The 21385-nt window shown below is 39.8% G+C and overlaps 1 protein-coding gene across 1 annotated transcript in view; it reads right to left on the bottom strand.

Moving 5' to 3' along the window:
* Window positions 1-9242: 9242 nt before the first annotated feature.
* Window positions 9243-21385, bottom strand: part of CPED1 (cadherin like and PC-esterase domain containing 1) — a 127094-nt gene continuing 114951 nt past the window's right edge. Inside the window, exons 21-24 of the mRNA XM_089524359.1 lie at window positions 20608-20709; window positions 19107-19194; window positions 14413-14559; window positions 9243-11223 (exon numbers count right to left, since the gene is read on the bottom strand). Coding sequence (XP_089380485.1) covers window positions 10996-11223; window positions 14413-14559; window positions 19107-19194; window positions 20608-20709 — 565 coding nt within the window. The 3' untranslated portion in view covers window positions 9243-10995. The remainder of the gene's footprint in view (window positions 11224-14412; window positions 14560-19106; window positions 19195-20607; window positions 20710-21385) is intronic.

Below are 21385 nucleotides of genomic sequence, written 5' to 3'. Positions count from 1 at the left end.
CATTCCCATCTTCTGAGGCCGAGAGAGTGTGACTTGCACAAGGTCACCTGGGGTTTCCATGGCTGAGTGGAGAATTGAACCCTGTTCTCCAGAGTTGTTGTCCAACACTCAAACCACTACACCACACAGGCTCTTTATGTAGAACACATACACACAATACTCTTTTGGTTTACACGGTTTGAACTGTACAAGTGCACCTCAGCTCACAAAGTACTGTAGAGGTGTCCCTGGCATTACTTTTTTTAAAAATAGAAAAATTAGTATAAATACTTAACAAGGGAACTATTTGGGTAACAGGTGGATGCGTCACAAAAAGGAAGAGCAATTCAACATGTTTCAGCAATTTTTTTTTGTAATGTGTACACGTCAAGGAAGCCTGGCATTAGTAAAGCAAGACATTTTAATCTTTCTAGAGGCTGCTTGAAAACATATCCCAAAATGCATCCAGGGATGATTGTTTTTCCCTTTCATCAGACTCTACTTTTTATTATACATTTCCATTTTGGTGGCCAAACTTACAGACTTGTGTTTCCTTAATGTGCTGGAGGTGAGGCAGGGCTCCTCCTTTTCTGTTTTGCTTTTCACACATGATCAGTAAGGGATTCTGGAGGCAGCAGCTGTTTACTTTGCCTGTTGCAGGCAGGCACCTTGAAGTTTCTCACACGGGAGGAATTTCTCTTAATTGCGAATGAAAAGAAAGTGGGGCCAGAACGCATTCACATGAATTCGCTAGTTCAGCAAATTTAGGTGAATTCGAATTGCGTTCGAACTGACTTCCCATTGCCCAAAAATAGCTTGCCATTGCCTGAAACTGCGTGTGGTAGTCTATCACACAATGTTAAACCCCATGATTGCGTTCGGATTGCCATTGGATTATACTTCCAATTTCCTGTGTCTGATAAACTCCTAGTTGTATACTGTCACCAGGGGTGGCTGGCAATGTAGGCAGCTCCTGCCTTAAGTTCAGGGAGTTGGGCTGGCAGAAAAGAAAGCTGAGGCATGATTGTCTCTTTACTGAGTTCTGATTTTCTCAGCTCACTTCTAGGGGACAAAGGAACACCCACAACTTTTACCCTCCTTGGACCATCCTCCTGATCCCTCTTCAGCTACATTTTAGGTCATTTCTGCAATGGTTCTCATGTGAACAATTTCTCTGTGTTGATTTCTGTGTAAGAAAACCCATCTGAATTGTGTGTATGATCTTCATGATCTTTGTCTGAATGCCCCCTCTTGCAACTGTTATGAATTCTAGTTTGGTCTCCAGTATATACTATATGTTCACTCCATTTAATGCAAGCTATTTAATTCTGAGTGACACTGTTAACGAGGTGCCAAATTTTATATGAACCCACAACCGGTGTGAGTGAGACAAACCATCAACAAGAAAGCAGCTTGAAGCAACATTATAACAACATGACTAATGCCGCTCTGTAGTTAAATTCTCCTTTACCGTCAAGGTTTTCCTGGGCTTTCACCTGCTTACATTTATGTGAAAGGGAAAAAGCAGTGTGAGATGTGCGGTAAATGAGGAAAAAGTGAATATATTTTCCTGAACTGTATAAAAAGATTGCTAGTTTATATTTCTCTTAAAATAGTCATGTAGTGTTAATTGTTCACACCAAAGCATGTGGGTCAGAGAACTAGACTAGACTAGACTAGACTAGACTAGACTAGACTAGAAACTGATATTTCCATGATATTTAAAATGAGTTCCTTTCTGCCTTGAGATGAAAGCAAGGATATGCTATGGATTACAGACTATAGGTGACCAGATCCACATCTATCTATCTATCTATCTATCTATCTATCTATCTATCTATCTGTTTGATAGTGGAACACAGTCCCTTGGAGTGTGGTAGAGTCTCCCTCTTTGGAGGTTTTTCAACAGAGGCTGGATGGCCAACTGTCATGGGTGCTTTGATTGTGTGTTCCTGCATGGCAGGGGTTGGACTGGATGGCCTTTGTGGTCTCTTCCAACTCTAGGTGATGGATGCCCTATCCAGTTTGACCCCACAGTTCCAACCCATGGCTCCTATCACCCACCTTGCCCTTGGCAGTAAAGATTTATTGCAACAGATAAAACAAACATCGGTCCCACTGGATACTACCCCCCAACTCAGGCACACAAAGATGTCAGCACTGAGATCCACGGGAATCTTTTGGAGGTTGCAGTGCTTTTGTAATGATTGTACATCCATCTGGGGAGTATTATTAGACATGTTTCCGATCATGCCTGTTCATGATGAAGAACAGAATGAGGCAACTTCAGGGCTGTATAGTAAGTCAGTATGGGAGCTTTGGGAGCTACACAGAGAGGATGGAAACACTAACCCCTGCAGCACCTGAAAAGTCACATCCATACATAGAATCATAGAATCATAGAGTTAGTGAGACATATGTGTGCAGATGTCCCAACCTGAATTATGGGTCATCTAGCATTATGCTGGAATGATGGAGGGCTGCAGAAACAGAATTTTGGGGTTAGGTTGCACTAGCATACCTACAGCAAACTAACTGGGAAAGGACAGGATTCTGCTCTAGCTGATTCTACTGTAGCTGTGTGGGCCTGCCTATAACAGACAAGACAAACAGAAGTTCTCTCTAGAATTTCATTTTGAGCATGCATGAACAGCCCGGGTCCCAGCCAGGTCCAAGCCGTGCACCGCCAACACTTTTTACAAGTCAGAAAGTTTTCCGATTTGGACCTGGGTTGATGGTGGCTGGCAATTTGGCAACGATTTAGTGTGCAATAATCCCTGCCTCCATCCTGCATCCCAACTGCAGCCTGGGAGGCTGGAACCAATTTAAAATGCCAAGTGATAAGCTTCTAAATGTCTCACAAAATTACAGTTCCCAGATTTCCCCAGCATTGAGTCAGGACAGTTAAAGTGGTCTCAAACTGGATTATTTTTGTACTGCGTTTTGGGCCTTAGTCTAATTCTCTTCACAGGATTGTTGTTAGGTCTTGTGCATGAACCAGTTATCTTGGAGGTAGAACAGGAGGAAATGCACTAAACGAGCTTTAACCTTTGTATGAGATTTACTAATTTTGACTTTCTAGTACATATTGAGGCTCCATATATGAAATGTTTGGGACCAGAGAACTTAAAAGTCTTTTGGATTTTGGAATACCTGTATTTGCACATCTGTACATAATGAGATATTTTGGAAATGGGAACCAAGTCTAAACACAAAATTCATTTATGTTTCATATACATCTTATGCATATACAATATTTTAATAATTTTATGCTGAAACAAAGTTTGTGTACCCTGAACCATCAGAAAGTAAAGGTGTCTCATCCACACATGACATTTTTTTTGTTTTTGTTTTTTGGAATATTTTGGATTTTGGAATTACAGATGAAGAAGACTCAACCTGTAGTGAATGTGGATGAAGAAACTGAACACATGTACTGAGGAATAAGGGGATAAAATAAGACACAATATGTTTTGGGATTTACTTAGGTTAATTCATGTTTAACACCAGTCTTCACTGTATTCAACAGCAATTAATCTCTGCATTACAGGAAAGGAGGAAAAAATAAAGCCTACCATATTTACTTGTCTAGAAGTCTAAAAATTTGTGCCCCAAAATTGACCCCAAAATCGACTTATTTATGGGTCACTATGATAATGTAACAGCAACTCTTTCAGATTTCCCCATGCAGTGTGGAGAGGGGTTTATTTCTCTCTGGACCCAAGCAGAAAGAGTCATGGGTGACTGTTTGATATTGCTATTTGTTTAATAGTCCTCCTCGCATCCACACATCTGGCTGAAACGAAAGCTGAAATGATGAAGCAAAAAGCCTCAATGAGAGTCTCTCTTGCCATATGCAAACATACATACACCAAAGAAGCCTCCATGTTTTACCCTTGACCTATCCACTAGTTATGGCAAAAGCCATAATTTTATCCCCAAAACCTGGCCTTGACTTATACATGAGGTCAACTTATAGTTGAGTATATATGGTAATTAAAAGTGTCATTGAGAGCTTCTAAACGAAGTGTACAAAACTGGGCATAAATGAATGTTGCAGACCACTTGTTTTTATTCATTGTTACCCTTTTAGACCACCCAATAACCAAGGTTTTCAATAGGTTAAAAGTTTCCTCTTATGGAAGCACTGGAAGAAGAAACCCTCCTATTATTTTAAAAGCAGTTCTGTAGTAATGTAGCTTTCCACTGTAGCACAACAAACAGTTTTGTCCAGGAACATTATGAAAATTGTTATAAGTGGTTTTGTGGTTTTGTATAAATTAAAAATTTAACAGAAATGTTAGATTCAGGAATTTAAATTTTCTCTTTGGTGCCCCATGACTCACTATAGCCATTTCAGGATAATTGGCCTTCAAGAGAGTTCTTCTCAGGTCTCTTCTTGGGATGGATCTAGTTTCTTGTAAAATGAGAACAAGTTACATGCTGTGGCTACTGTGCTGAAGCCTTTTGTATTGCTCCATTTGGCAACAGATACTATGTGGTGAGTTGCTTGCATGCAACATCTCACCACAGAATTGGGCTAATTTTGGCCTACCATCACCACAAACACCCTGTAAGGAAATTCACAGTCTGCATAGTGGGCTTCTGCATGAACTATGAGTTCCTCATCTGGTAACAGCAACCATGTGGAGCAATTGCTGTTAGTGGTGCAATCATATTGGTAAGGAGACCTTATGAAGCACTCCTAGCCACTCCGTTTTCTTCTTTCAGAAGAAAAATACAAGATATTTCACCTTGAAGAGGTTTGGGTCTAATCTGCACTGTGGAAATAATGCAGTTGAATACCACTTTAACTGCCATGGCTCCATCTTATGGGATCCTGGGATTTGTAGTTTGTTGTGGTACTAGAGATCTCTGACAGAGAAGGCTAAATATCTCACAGAAGTACAAATCCCAGGATTTGATAAGATGGAGCCTTGACAGTTAAAGTGATACCAAGCTGCATTATTTCTGCAGTGGAGATGCAGCCTAAGACAGTGTCTGCTTCCACCTTTGAACTTTCCAGTGACTGCTTTGGCTTACAGATACCAAAGTATAAAACAGTTTTCTGCCAGACAGATTTCCTCACTTTGTCCATCTTTTAAATCACCAACCAACATGATTGCCATTTGCACCTTGAGGCAAAGGGGAAGGCCCTTCATATGCACACTCTGAGATCCTACATTGTCAAGCATAAGGAAAAAATTCTGCATGTGGAATTCCACTACTGGTCCCTGCTCCCATCCTCAGGATTCACCATTACATTGCAATAGTATCCCCACAGCCATTCTATGGCTGACGGAGAGAAAGGGGGGTCAGATGTCCCCATAGCGAGACACAAACCTAAGTACATCTTCTGCTGAGATCCACTGGGGTCTTCTAGAGGTCTTGGCAGATTATGTCCTTATATAATGTCATCAGTGGCCAGAGAAAAGGCTATTCCAGTATAATGGTGAGGGGGCGGCCTTTGAACATTGCAGAGGAAGGTAAATAATAAAAATCTCTGCAAGGATTTTTTAAAAAAAATACTCAAGCATAACATGGACTTGTATTTCACTAACAGAATTCTGGCCTCCATGTGAAGAAAGCAAACAGATGGGCAGTTGATTTGTGCATCAACATTGTGGCAGGATAGTCTCTCCCATCACATCTGTGGGCAGAGGCTACCTTGGGTAGCACTAGGTAGATTACAGGCATGCACAGCTTTTGAGTCTTCTCTTCCCCTCTCAACATCTGTTGTTTTACCATACTTAACTACAGTGCAAACTCTGCCAACAAAGTTGACAGTATGTGCTTCAAAAATGGCTCCCAAGTCCTAACCACTGCAGTGGCTCTGCTTCACACTATTTTTCAGAGTTTTGAACACAAATAGATCTTAATATCCACCAACAGATTCAACACATGTGCTTAGTAATGGTTAGAAACTGAGAGGGACTGGCATCATGTTGAGCATCTGATTCTTTAGTCAAGATAGAATACATTTTTAACATTTTTCTATTTAAGAATTTAAATGATGAAGTGGAAGAATTCTTCAGTCTATCACGAACTTATTCCTTATGCACTCCAGAACATATGTATTTAGTAATAACAGTTGCATCAATAATATGATATTACAATGCTGTGATGTTAAAGATTTGTTGGTGCTTATGATTATATTTTGCAACTGTTATCCTCAGTAGTTCTATCTATTTTGCAGTGTCTCTTACTTGATGACTGTTTCCCAACACATGCTGCACATATATATCAGGAAACAGAGATGACAGCATAGGTCCCCATGACTCTTCTTTAATGTATCATGGACTTTAACATATCATACTTTGATTTTTCCAACCTTGTCAGTGATACAACTGTGTAAGTTAAAATGGTGATTCAGTGGCCTCTTAATGGGTAAAGGAAGGATCAATCTTAGGAAAAAAAATACTCCACAAAGCTTTTTTAAATTGTCATAAGTCTGTATTTACACAATAGCAAGTGGTTTTTATTACAGAAAGTTCACATATAATTGTCATCTAAAAATATTCATAGTCTTTATGTCTATATTCTATGGCCCTTATCACATGGGAGGGAAGTGCCCAAATCACATGGATAAATGGGGTTTAAATTGGGGGATATCCCGCAAAAGCCCAACATGTTTGAAAACAACTCTGCTTTTGTAGGATTTTCCCTGGATCTAAACCCCATTTATCCATGCGATTTGGGCACTTTGCCTCCCGTGTGATAAGGTCCCATGAAAGAACACTTGGTTTTGATCAAACAGCTGTACTAATAGCAGAGTAGATCATCTTTATTGGACACAGGCAAATCATAGTTATATGTTGGTAATTTCCAATGCAAAGCAGTTTCTTTCTTTCTTATCATTCAAGGAAGTTACTACCCTTTCTAAACTGACAGTCAGAGGTTTGTGGCTGGGAAGATAAAGGTCTGTACAAGTAAATATGTACCAGTGAAACAGAGCATTCCATGCATGGTTGTGTTGAGGTACAGCTTGTATTATAAGCAAAGTGACAGTGCTTTTAAGATAAAATGTGAAATAAAATGGAAAATACTTATTTTTTTCTCAGACATATTATTCAGATGAATTTTTTGTCAAATAATTGGTGGGCTGTTAAAATTATTGTACATTGCAAAACAACCATGAGTAATAAACCTTTATTAGCAGGTTTGTCAGATTTTTCTCTCTCCACTATCTTCTACACGAATTTATTTATTTATTTATTTATTTATTTATTTATTTATTTATTTACTGTATTTATACCCCGTCCTTTAGCCCTAAAGGCTCTCAGAGCGGCTATAGCAGATCTCAGTTTTCCTGTGCACTTATTAGAATGGAATGAGGCAGCAAATCTAAATATCCCATTGCAAATATTTCTAGGAAACAGTAACACAAATGAATGATAGAAGAATAGTTTGTATAAACAGTTCACTGCAGGACATGCTTGTAACATTAATTTCCTTTGTGCTTCCAGGGACTTGGCTAAGGCAAGGAGAGGTATTTAACTGGACTCAGTAATTTTCTCTCATTTTCCACACCACTCTCTTGGTTTCTGTGACAAAGAACTACAGTTCTGCACCATTAGCATTTGGAGTTAAATAGGAATGTATGCCAAGGATAATTTTGCCTTAATCACTATTCAGGGAATGGTACTACTTACACACCTGTAGTTCATGGTGCAGAATGCATGGCTAGTTTTTGTTCAACTCCATCTAGTATGATAGATTGCTCCACACAACAGTAATGGGCATTGTGGAAGGTCCCCAAAGCTCACCACATAGTGGTTTCCATGCTCTGGTGGCCTAGTGACTTCAATATCAGAATTTTGGTGAATCCACTCTGAGTTTTAGGCTGAATTTTGAAGGACTACTGAAAACCATCATGGTGTAGTAATTTGAGTGTTGCTATAAAGTCTCTAAACCAGGGCTCAAACTCCTGCTTGGAGAATGTGGAGATTCTCACCACCCTGGAATCTTTGCATCAGCATTGTCTGACACCTGAAAAATATGTTCTTTTAATCATTCTTTCAAACATTTATGAATATTCTTTCCATTCCTACCTAAAACATTTTAGGCCCTCCCTAGTCAACCTTATATTTTTCAGCTATGGGAGAACTGTAATTCCCTTTAAAGCATTCAGAAACTTGCTCTCTTCTCTAAAGGGTTGCATTGATTATTCTAAGCAAACATCTGTAAAATATGTATCTGCTAGCATTAACCAGTAAGTTACTGTGCATACAGTAAGGTAAACCCCTTCACAAGGTTGTCAAGTTGTGTCTGACAGTAGGGAGCAGTGCTAATCTCCGTTACTAAGCCAAAGAGCCAGTGTTGTCAAAGACAACTCTGTAGTCAAGCTGCACTTGGGCTTCGAACTGCCGACCTGCCAATCTTGCAGTTGTCAGAGTCAGTGTCTTAACCACTGAGTCTGCAGCTACTAGTGACTATGGCAAAACTGTGCCTGAAATCATGGCAATAATCATGGGTTGTTTTCAAGGAAAATATGGTGTACATTATCCTTTTGTGTAGGCTTGTGATGAAAAGAAAATGACTGGGTTCACATGCAGACTTTGTCCCATTAACTTATGTCCATTTACTGCAACTCTTGAACAATATGGAAAAGTTGACTGCACAAGAAAAAGTGGTAGTTGAACATATGAATGACTTCACAGAGTTACTGATTTTATACTGCAGCTTCTCTAGAACTCTTATAACATCACACCTCAGACATAAGCACAACAGTGTTGTTGTTGTGTGTCTTCATATGATCCTAAGGCCAAAAGTCAGAGGGATTTCTGGGGCTAAGAGTATGTGACTCCCACAAGGCCACCCAGTGGGTTTCCACGGCTGAGTTGGGGAATCAAATCCTGGACTCCAGAGTCATAGTCCAACAGTTAAACCACTGCACCATGCTGGCCTGAAAGTAGATTTGAGTTGAAATCAATAGAGTCTACTACCCACATGCTAGAAATGATTCTAAAATTTTAAAATGGAGCAAGACTACTACAGTGTTTTCTTGTAATAAAGAAGAAAGTATCACACACAACCCAAACTCCTGCAAAACTGAGTATACAGAATAAAGTGAATTTCAACTGACCTGTTCCAATTTGTTCACATACTGGTATGTAAAAGAAAAAAACAAACATCTCAGATTTGGAAATTTTGTACCATATAATGTGCTGAACATTTTTCTTTTTCCATACTTTTACCCTGAAAATTCTTTAACTATTAGACTCTACAGATGGAAACCTGATTAAATATATATTGCTTTACATGTTACAATGATAACCTTATATAAAAATATATTTGTATAAGATATAGCATTGGAAAGTTGCTTTCAGAAGAGCAACATCTGAGAAATATTTAACACAGTGGACAACAGAAAAATAAAACCATATAATGGTGAATACACAGTAAACAATAGGAAGTTTAACTAGACCAGAATTCATCCTAAATTCCTTTGTTTTTGATTTTTTAAAAAGTAAGAATCCAATTTTAACCCAGCTTTCAATATAAACATTTATACAGGCACCCTTCTTTTCAGTTTTTGCTGCTGTTGCAAGGGAATTTAGCACACAACAAGCAAATGATATACAAATGAAAAGCTGTAAAGAAGACAATAAAAATGAGAACACAAAACTTTAACAACACTATAAAAGGTAGTGACTTTTAAGACTCTGCAATAAAACAGGCCTGCCTTCCTTTCAAACATTTCTTTGGCACCATTATGAGAGGATCCTTTCTGTTTGGAGTTTATTTCTGAGATGACCACATAATCATTTCTGTACAGCCATTTTAAAAACATATCTATGCAGACAGAGTTTGCCTTTTAATTTATGAAGGCTGGTATCCCGTTAGTGAAGTACACATCCATAAGTCGCATTACCCATGTGGGGTCAATTAGTTCTCATGGCACAAGAGAGGTAGTTTGCTAACAGTGACAGAAGTGAAGTTGGCATACAGAAATATTGTTAGTTGTAACTGTGCGCTGTGGTTACACATTGCACAAGGATGGTTCAGGAAAGAGAAGCAGCAGCATCCATGCATGCATGGCGAACAGTGCTGCATATGAAACACAGAGGACAACCAAGGAAGAAACCAACATATTAAGGGTCAAATTATATGTCACGGGATTAGAACTCCTCATGTCTTTTTTCTTGATTATGAAGCAACCATGGTGCAAATAGTTATTTCAATTAATCATGTTGTGTAAGGTGAAGGGATTAACCTGCAACCCTGATTTACCCAGCCATAAAGAAATTGTGAGAAATTGTCACTATGGAACACTAGGACAACATTAAAAGAGATCTGGTGCCATCATTCTCCAAGTGCAAATGTCAGAAATATAGTTCTGGTTCTGTTGGTTAAAATGTGATACTTGTTTTTAAGTGCATATTCATATATTGCTGTTTTGCTATGCCATAAAAGTATTAAAAATGGAATGAGATTTTTTTTCTTTACAGGTGTTATAACCTGTACCTATATTTGAGCAATTGCTACAAAATATATCTCTATCTATATATAAAAGCTCTTATATCTACAGTCCTCCATCCGTTCTCGCAGTCTTCAGGCTCGCATCCCTCGATTATGCGCGGGGGACGAATGGTGGGGAAATGAATGGGGTGAGCCCCTGTGGCATGCCCCTGCATGCCCGTGCCTATATTCAAGCCAATGGGGCTTGAATATAAGCAAAACTCCATTTTCACGAGGAGGTCCAGAACAGATCCCTGTGAAAAAGAAGGGGCAACTATACATGCATTTACTTAGCTTAAAACATATTTTTGGGCAATATTTCAAGTAACTTCTCCCCATCACCCTTTCTCATCTTCTGTGTCTCTTATTCTAAAACCACAGATGTAGGGACACATCTTGGTTTTATAAGACTTTGTGGAAACGGTCACATGTGTTGTGTTATGTTGGTGGTCTGTTTAGCCACACAGAGAAGTTTGTAATAAATCTGGTATGGCATTTGGAACACCACATGGGAAAAGCACAGAGTCTGGAGCTTGACAGTTCACCCATACAAAATTACAATCCAGCAACATTCCTGTCATTTGCACAGATCCTGCTGAGGAGTATTTCTGAATAAACCTGGTTTATCGGACCTCTCACATGATAAGGGGATTGAGAATTGGATGCATAGGCTTGAAGTTTTACCAGGTTGCTTTGGTTGTTGAAATGTTTACCCAGAGCATAGGGCTTTGAAAATCTCATTGCCATGGGAGAACTTCCTTCAGATGTTTTGGATTTTACCACCTGAAAATGAAGAAAACAAAAGTATGTGAAACGTTCATGTTGATGCTGCAGGGTAACAGTAAAAATGGTCCATTTAGGCTACAGGTACTTAACAGAAGGATAATTAAATACAGTTGCTGCTATGTTTAAAACAGGAGTGGACTCAAAGTGGCCTACGGGTCACATGTGGCTTCCAGTTCCTCTCCAGCACCCTGATAATTTTTGTCCCCAAGTTGCAAATGCCAACCATAGAAGCCTCCCAGGATACAATCTGCCAAATAAATATAATTCCTCCTGCACTGAGCTTCATTTAGGTCTTAAAAATAAATGGAAGTGACTGGCTTTGGATTTCTGTGTGCAATTTCCAATTGGGGGCAAAATATGGAGGGCCAGGGATAGAAATACAGTCTTCCAAAGTCTGGAGGAGGGTAAAAGTCTGTCCCCCAGAATCTGCCCACCCCAGTTTCAACATCTTGCAGAGCAATACTATTCTCAGGTTAGACTTGTTTGCTAAGGAAAGTGTTATTGCTAAAAGCCTAGACTAGTGTAATTCCTAAATTGCCTTGTGTAAGCCTTAAGCCAGGATAAGGATAATGCTACCGTAACTATATATAAGGTGGAAACTGGGTATCATTGAATGTGGGATAGGAAAAAATAATAAAGATTCAGGTCATCAGTTCATATCCTATTCTCTTTCAGGGACAGATTCTGCCTCCCAAACTAATGTAAGATGTATACACATAACTTGAATGCCCTGCAGTACTATGTCTTCATTAACTATTTGTTGTATGTTTTACGTCATTTCATATAGTAAACCAAGTACAAATTCTAAACTCTTTTTCCTTTGCCAGGTGTTGAGTGTTTGCAAACAAACTTTGATAGGGCAAATCTATCCATTTCACTTTCTCCCACATTTGAATTTTCATGCAGCTCTCTTGTGTTGAAGGCAGGGAATCCATATGGAACATACCTAAGAATAATAGGATTCCTTTTGAAGCCTTGTTTAGAGATGAACTGCACAACTTGTTGTAGTTCTAAGCAGGATCTGGAATGGCTCTGTCTCTATAGGACTCATGGGAATTTTGCATCAACAGACACCACTAGGTTGTCAAATAGCTTTCCTGCTGCAAGGTACAGAGGCTTGCTGTTATGATGAGCCCTTTTCATTTCTGAAGAGCTCAAGCAACTTGACATCACTGTCGATTGACCTGTCTCCTCTAATTCTATGCGGTTTTCATTTTGAAATGGCTCATAACTGATAATACCTGAGTGCACCATTCTGCTTATCACAGTAGGACCCATGCTGGTTCAAAGCCAGACACCTGAAACCAAACCAGCTGCTGCAGCTGTCTTTCCTTTTCATTTCATTGCCGCACATCAGGCCTCAGTCAAAACAATGTGGTAAAATGCTTTGAAGTGCTACCCCAGGTGCTTTATTGGAGCTCCTTAAGAGGCACAGTGTTTCTATAAAGTAGTCACTGTAAATGTTGAGGGCACATTTAGCTAATGTGTTGTAGTGATTGGAATTAAATGATTGGATTTAATTTAGGGGCCTTTCATACTACAAAATTGTTGCGCTATGATTCCACTTTAATTACTATTGCACATCCTATGGCATCTTGAGGTGTGAAGCCTGGTGAACTCTCTGGCTAAAAATTCTTAATACCCCTCACTAAACTGCAAATCATGGGATTCTGTAAGATGGAACCATAGCAGTTAAAGTGGAATCAGAGTGTTATAATTATATAGTGTGAAAAGTCCCTGGGGGATTGGATTGGATTTAGGAACTGGATTAAGTGATTTGAAAAAAAGCAGAAAGCACAGTTGCAATTAACTAAAAGAAAGGATGACAAATTTTTATCTCCTTTAATAGCACAGGTAGGCAATTTTAGACTTACTCCTCCTGGTTTCTCCTCCTCCTCCTCCATTATCATCATTACCACCATCATCACCAACGACACAATAATAACAACACCTGCCATTCATCCCAAAACCAGAACTCAAGGCAGTGTGCAGGTTAAAACAAATGCCATATAGCTGAAAGCTGCAAAAGGTTAACAATGAACTACAGTCAAGCCCTCCATATCCACAGATTCTTTATCCACAGATTCAAGTATCCACGGATTGAAAATATTCACATATATATATATATTTGTTTATTTCACCATTTTATATAAGGGACACCATTTTACTATGCCACTGTATTTAATGGCATAAATACAGCATTCATGGATTTTGGAATCCACGGGGAGTCCTGGAACCAAACCCCAACAGATACAACTGTCAAAAACATTAATAACAATTTAAAAGATACAGTTAAAAAGAATAAAAAGCTGTTTTAAAACAGTACAGTCAAAAGGTCTTTCTTTTAAAAAAACATTCCATTTTTGAAAGCTTAGACAGTGGTTGGTTAGAGTCAACTAGAGTAGACCCTTTGAATCAATTGTTGAAAGCTGAGTCAACATGTAGATACATCTCATTGATTCAAGGGGTCTCCAATGATGTTAGGCCCCTGCTGAAGGGAAAAGTCTTTCCCTGCTAACAGAAGGGAAGCAGGCTGTTCTAACCTCCCTTGGAAAAAAAGTCTCAGAGCCTAGGATGAATATATTTGAGGACTCTCCTGCTTATTCTTCTAAATATAACCTTGGATCAGGCCAGAGTCTTGCCCTGATAGCCCCAGAGGGTACTGTATTCTCCTGATTCAGTCTGGAAAAGGAGTAGGACAGAGGGAAGACTCTCTTAGCATATTTATCTGTAATACATTTGGCACCTTTAAATTATTAAGTATCCCGATGCAGCACAAGCAACTCAGATTAGGCAAGGATGTGAAAATTGGTCACTTTTGTTCTCATTGTGTGTCTCAGAATCACAGTGGTACTTCTTTTCTGTCTTGGTTCCATACTGTTTTCCAATACACAGACATTTGTCAATGTATGTATATCTTTTTACACATTTTGTACACATTGTCCTCATTGACTAAAGTGTTTATGTGCATTTCAAACATACACATTTTAGTTATGCACTCTTTTCAGCTATTTGCACATTCCGATGGTCACAATTTCTCAGAAGCACATTTGCTTTTCTGAATGTCTTCACAACCTAGTGTTTGGTTGCTCCATTCCATATATATTGCAAATGTTTCCACTAAAATGTGACAACATAAAGTATCTACATTATTTATTGAAATGAGCATTAGCATCAAATTATTACCTCATGAAAATGGCATCCACATTTCCCTTGCAAAAATTCCTTGTACCGTCCCATAGTGATAATAAAAGTATCAACCACTTCATAGCCATATTGTTTGGCTGTGTTCAAAATTGCTTGATTTTCATTCCACAAATTCTGCACTTCCACCTGTAATTTAAATCAAGATGAATCTTATTCTCTCATATATGTACAGTTCTTGGTTACATGAATATACTTTATCACTGAAACAGTAAGTATATGAAATTTGACTAGCGAGAAGATCTGATTTCTTCTGTGCTTGGGAGGCTCAGGTGAACAGCCATGCTAGATCCTAAACACAAAGCACTGTCCCCCAGAGGTGGCAACTGCTGGGTGCCATGCCTAGGCCTCTGTACAGCCTGTTTAGGGTTTGGCATGGCTGCTCAGGTGAGCAGCCATGCCAGACCATAAATAGAAGGCACCACCCTCTAGCAGCAGCCATTGCTGGGGGCAATGCTAAGGCCTCTGGATGTCCTATTCAGGGTCTTGCACAGCTGCTGGGTGAGTGAGGAAGAAGGATGACACTCTTTTTCACTTGCACAACAGCTGCGCTAGTTGCACTGGGTGTACCTCTCCACCAGGTGTACACCCCTTCTGGGATGGTCCACAGCCCCTGCACCCCTCACTGATGCCCCTGTTCTGCATGTAGAAGATTATTACACTGCCTTACCTCCCAGCCTTGTTGCGGGCTGAAACTTTTAAAAACCTTTTTAAAATGTGTGTTATCACACACCTCCATGCCCATCTGGACACATACTGTACTGATCTTGGCATCCTGTAACCAATCTTTACTTCTCCGGCAGTTTTTATAAGAATGGGATTTTCTCGTTCTTTCAAAAATTGCCAAAGTATGGGCAGTTTATGGGATGCCAAGTTTGGTACTGGAGCCTATGGACTGCTCACGGAGGTATGCGATAACACCCTTTTTAAAAAAAGTTTTTTAAAGTTCTGGCCCATGTTGAGGCTGGGAGGAAAGGCAGTGCTATAATCTAGTCTTGTGTGTGTGTGTGGGGGGGGGGGATCTCTGTGCCTTCGACTTATGGTGACCCTATCAATTTCACAGGTTTTTTTGTTAGAAATATTCACCAGTAGTATTGCTGCCTGCCTCCCTCTGAAATATAGCCTACAGCACCTGGAATTCATTAGTATTCTCACATCCAAGTATTAACCAGGGCTGACCCTGCTTGGTTTCCACAATCAGACAGACTTTGGGTTTTTTTAATGGTATTTAGGCCTGCATCTAGAATCATAGAATTGTAGAGTTGGAAGAGACCACAAGGGCCATCCAGTCCAACCCCCTGCCATGCAGAAAATCTCAGTCAAAGCATACCCAACCAATGGCCATCCAGCCTCTGCTTAAAGACCTCCAAAGAAGGAGACTCCACTACACTCTGGACCTTATCGCACACACAAATTTAAACGTTCTAGGGACTGGAGGAGAACGCTCGTGTGCGCGCGCGGCCGCCCAAAAACGGATTTTATCGCACACGAAGGCGTCCTCCAAGAGGCCCCGTTCTGTCCCCTGGCGTGCACCCGTTCGCGTCCAGTCCTGACGGGCACCATTTTTTGCCGACGGAAGGTAATCCGTCAGGCAAAAATGACGCCCATCAGGACTGGACGCGAACAGGTGCGCAACGGGGGACGGAACGGGGCCTCTTGGAGGACTGAATTGTGTGCGATAAAATCCGTTTTTGGGCGGCCGCGCGCGCACACGAGCGTCCTCCTCCAGTCCCTAGAACGTTTAAATTTGTGTGTGCGATAAGGTCCTCTGAGGGAGTTTGTTCCACTGTCGAACAGCCCTTACTGTCAGGAAGTTCCTCCTAATGTTGAGGCAGAATATCTTTTCCTGCAGCCTGCATCCATTGTTCCAGGTCCTGTTCTCTGGAGCATCCGAAAACAAGCTCGCTCCCTCCTCAATATGACATCCCTTCAAATTTAGTCTTAATCACACTTAAATCAACTGGTGAAATCAATGGGGTTTGAGTGACTCATGACTAACATATATTCTCTTGATTTCAATAAGCCTGTTTTAAGTATGATTAGTCTGGATCCAAATGATTTTATTCTCTGGTTTCCTTTCTTCTCTTCCTTCATTTTTCTCCTGTTACTCTATTTCTTCTCCTGTGTCCAACTTTGGATTGTAGCAAGGCTGTCTTTTTAGCTGTTCCTTTGGAAAATTCCATTCATATTGCTGGCCTCATAATAATTATAATTCTATGATACTTGCTTTTATTGTGGTACTTAATGGAGCAAACATCAAGGTTTAATTTATGCCAGGACTCAGCCCTGGCATATGTTTTTAATGTCAAGCCTCAGGCTTGAAACATATAAACTAAGAACAGATGAAAGAGCCCCTGGGTTGATACAGAATATATTTCTTCCATCACTGAGTTGTGAGGGGAGTTTTCAAGTAAAGAATCAGGAGTCTTCCAGATTCTTACTAAAGTTTTACAGACACCATAGAATGATTAAGAAAACAACCCAGCCTGCCCATTAAATACAGGAGTGAATACTCTAGAAAGGAGAATGGGATCTCCCTGTAGGTCTTTGGATGATTTACAGCAGATCAGCAGGGTTTTCTGATATTAGAATTAGGGCATTTCTAACATCTGACAGCCAGTGGTTTCACAACAGAGAGAGCTTGAGAATGTTTTCAATGTATTTTTTTTTAATTGATGGCTAGATCGATCATCAGAGCCTGTAATGAGTAAGTTTACAGTGATAGAGCTGTTGCTGACACAATACATAACCATACTACTGAACTGTGATGTTGTACATCAGAATATTGCACAAGATGTACTGTTGTGAAACAGGGGTTCTCATTGTGTATTGGATACACTGTGCACTGGGATACTTTCTGCATTTGGGCAAATTGTGCATCAGGAATGTTGTGAAACAGATATACTGCTTGCTCTGCTTGTTCAATGGGCTTGATGAAACAGCCACCTCTCTCTTCCCCTCCTGAGAACATGGATGTTGAGCAATGATGCAGTTCAACTTGATCCAATTGCAAGGCAGTTTACAATGTCATACCCTCCCAACAGTATGCCAACAAATGTTTTTAATATCACTGAGGGCTCATCAACATTTGCCAGAATACTCTGTGCTGCCCCAGGAGTATTCTGCCCCCCCCCCCAAAAAAAAAATTCCATCTGAATATCTGCCCCTGAACTGCTGCAGCAAAACACAGTGACAATATGCCTTCCTTCCCACAAGCCAGACAGTACTGCCGCTGCGAGCTCAGGTTGCTCTGAGCTCGGGTCAGAATGAGGCACTAAGCCACATTCTGACCTCAGAGCAACTCATGCCCACAGAGCAACTTGGCAGAGACACTTGCAGGGATTGCATGGGAAGGGAACCACCCATCATCATTGCATTTTGCAAAAGGTAAGCCTTTTTAATGTGGGACAAGGGGTGGAAACTATGAATCAGGTCTGGGCATCGTGTAAGCAGCCCAGATCCAATTGGGGGTTTGGGGTTGTGTAGTGTAAAAATTAAGCATGTAGCCAGCCAGTCCAATGACAGTCCTGATTTATTATTTGCCAGCCCAATTTTTCAGTTGCTTTTTAAATGTCCCTGTTTCTCTCCCTGTTCTCACTTTCATAATTTTCATCCTCATGTGAAAACATAGTAAGGAGATTGCCAGTCTAACTTTTCTGGGAGCAGCCACAGAGAAGGCCTTCTCCTCTGTCCCCACTAGTTGTACCTCTGAGAGTGGTGGGAGACAGAAAAAAATCTGCCCAAAATATCTTAAAACATGGGTAGGTTTGTATGGGAGAATATGATCCTTCAAATAACTTGGACCTGAGGCACATAGGATTTTAAAGGTCAGTACCAGCACTGAATTATGCCCAGAAACAGATCAGAAGCCAGTGGAACTGCTGCTGCTGCTGCTGCTATTACTATTATATTTATTTGTATCCTGCTCTTCTCCCAGAACTAGGACTCAAACTGGCTTCACAATATTAAAAAACAACACAATTAAGCTGTTGCAACAAGGAGACTGTATGCTCTCTGTAGTCAACCCCGGTTGACAATCTGGCAGCATATTCTCTGCCAAAGAGCTGAAGTGCTTCACCAAACTCCAGGATTCCATAGCATCCAGCCATGGCAGCTAAAGTGGAATCATAGTGGTATCACTATGTTGTGCAAAAGTGTGCTTCTGTCTGAATGATCCAAAATACCAACTACACATGACAAAGGACTACATCCAACACTGAGCACTTTCACTTGAGTACTAGCACCAAAAGGCTTTTCTCTGCCCCAGCTGCAACCCTGGAGTGGCTCACAGGAGAAGGGACTGCAGGTTGACGGGGAACTGTCCCCTTCCTTGTTTCACTGATGGAAGCAACTCTATGAACAGACCAAGTCCACTGGATCATGGCCCCAATATTTAGATTTAACACTGATTCCATGAGGTTCACTAAAATAAACATGAACAAGATATGAATAAACTTTGCCCCCCAAACGAAAATACAAGCACATTAGCAGTTAGGGAGGGGCATTCTAACATAACATCACAATATTTACTAATTGGCTGGCATAGCAGAAGTAATTCATTCAGATATGTATCATTTGAATTATTGCAATCATATTGCCAAATAAAATAAAGATTCAGTTGAAATACAAAATGTTTTTTTTTTTTAAAGAGATGATAGAGACAAAAGGTAACTTACTGGAGACAGATAGTGCACTCCATTGACGGGCAGGTGAAAGCCCATTCCCAAGGATTTTATCACTACTTGGATGTTTGACAGATTTGCTCTATGGATAAAATAAAATTAAAACAGGCATAATTTATATATAGTTATAATTACTACAAATATTTCAGATGGTGTAGCCAGAATGTAGAATTAAAGCAATTTAACTTCTATGACTCATCCTACATAATCTTGGGATTTGTAGTTTGGTGAGGCACCAGAGCTCACTGACAGGCAGGGCTAAATACTTCATCAAACTACAAATCCCAGCTTCTGTAGGATAGAGTCATGGCCTATAATGGAAAGGAACTTTGGAAGCAGTTAGTAAGTTTTCTCTGAAGAACCCAGCCACAGATGCTGGCAAAACATCAGGAATAAACTCTTCTATAAATTGGCCACAAAGCCCAAAAAAAATCCACAAAAAACTATATATCTTGAGATATTGTGTATTTTTGAATGCATCTTCACACCTTAGAGCTTTTACTTTCTTTCTTTCTTTTTTTGCTAAAACTTAATTTATATATAAAAAACTTAATTTATACTCACACTGCCAACTTCTTTCTTTCAATTAGTCTCAAAGGTGCTACAAGATCTCTCTACATACTGATTTTACAGATTAACACAGCTATGTCTTTGAGTTGCAAATCTAGACTATTATATGCATGTAGAACATTGACAGGAAGCAGAGGCATGAATGAAGAAAGAAGGGAAAAGGAGGAAGAAATAACACTTTCTTTGACTTGTTTCTTATCCTCCTCCTTAATGAATTATTTTTGTGGGACCCATTCAATATAATATATAATATATTTTAAAATACTTTAAAAATATGGTGGAGATTTTGTGTTTATTTTGAGTATTTATACTCCAGTCATCAGCCACAGAGGCTCTCAATGTAGTCGCAATGTCATAGCTACTCCTCATCTGGCCACTGAAAGCCACTTTAAAAGCCAGTCAGCCAACCAGAATGATGGAGGTCTGTGCTGCTGCCAAGCAGGGAGGTGCAGGATGACATGGCCAGCTCCTGACCACCAGCAAGCAATGCTGTGATGAAGAGTTATGAGAGGTCCCACAGAGGTCCCTGCTTCTATTCCTTGCAGAATTGCATGCTGGCCACATTGAAGTGCCCTGCTCAGTAGATCTCCATTGCTCCAGATGCCTGACTGGTTATTAAGGTGGGTTTCAGAGTCATTGGCAGTCATAGCAATGGTGCCATGATCACAAATGAGAATAGGAAGCATTTACAGTGTCCTGTGTCTAGTTTATGACATCGTAACCAACTAACAAGATAGCAGCCTATAGTTAATTTATAGGTGTTGGGAGTGTCATTATAAAAAGAGGAACATGTTATGCAAACATTTTTGCGGGTATCTAGTTGGATAAATGAAAACTAAAGATTCTGAGAATGATACTGTAAACTGACACAAGCACTTTCAGTGGTTCTTTCTTACAACTAACAGAAAAGAAAAATAACACATACCGCTTGAGCACTTTTTGAATAATATGTAAGTGATTGAAATTAAGCCATTGGACCCCACCAACAACTAATATAGTCTGGCCTGTGTTCTGTAGTGGCTGTGATCTGTAACAGAAAAATAACATAAAACCAAAACCACAAAAGCAAAATATGCCTCAGAAATCAGAACATATGGCAATGTTTTTAACAGCTTTGCATTAAACTTCAGCCAGGCATACTGGCCACCCCTGACCATGAAGGACTGATGTCATTATTAGTTATATAAGACAGTTCTGCATATTTTAAGATTAAGTATTTGTTTTATCTTATTTTCATTGCACAAATCTGTCAGATGCATTGGAAGAACACAGCATATTTTGTGCCAATGAATATAGGACCTTTCCAGCAATTAATAGACAAACCGACAACCCATTTACCACCCCAGTTTTCTGGTTTATTCCATGAGTTGAATTTATCAGCCATACCCACTGAGTTTTTGTTTGTTCATTAACGTTGACATTTGGAGAATATGAAGTAAGAAGGCATCTATATAAACTGAAGAATCTCAGCACAGGGAAAGTATACTGTTGGCTCAGTTATTCTAATTTTGGGTTATAGTAATTCTTACTCAGAATGTGGGGGGAAAAATTTTTTGGACTACAATTCTCATCATCCCCAATCAGCATGGTCATCGTGCTTGCTGCCTTGGAGATTCAGGGAGCTGTAATCCAAACAATAACTTTTCCAAGTTATCTTTCTCCTTTACAGCCCACTGTGCAAAATGTCTTCCAGAAATTCTGAA

The sequence above is a fragment of the Sceloporus occidentalis genome, unplaced genomic scaffold, assembly GCF_023333645.1.
Source record: "Sceloporus occidentalis isolate IW3139 unplaced genomic scaffold, rSceOcc1.0.p SCAF_5, whole genome shotgun sequence".
Lineage (NCBI taxonomy): Eukaryota > Metazoa > Chordata > Lepidosauria > Squamata > Phrynosomatidae > Sceloporus > Sceloporus occidentalis.
This window is presented reverse-complemented; position numbering and strand designations above follow the sequence as displayed.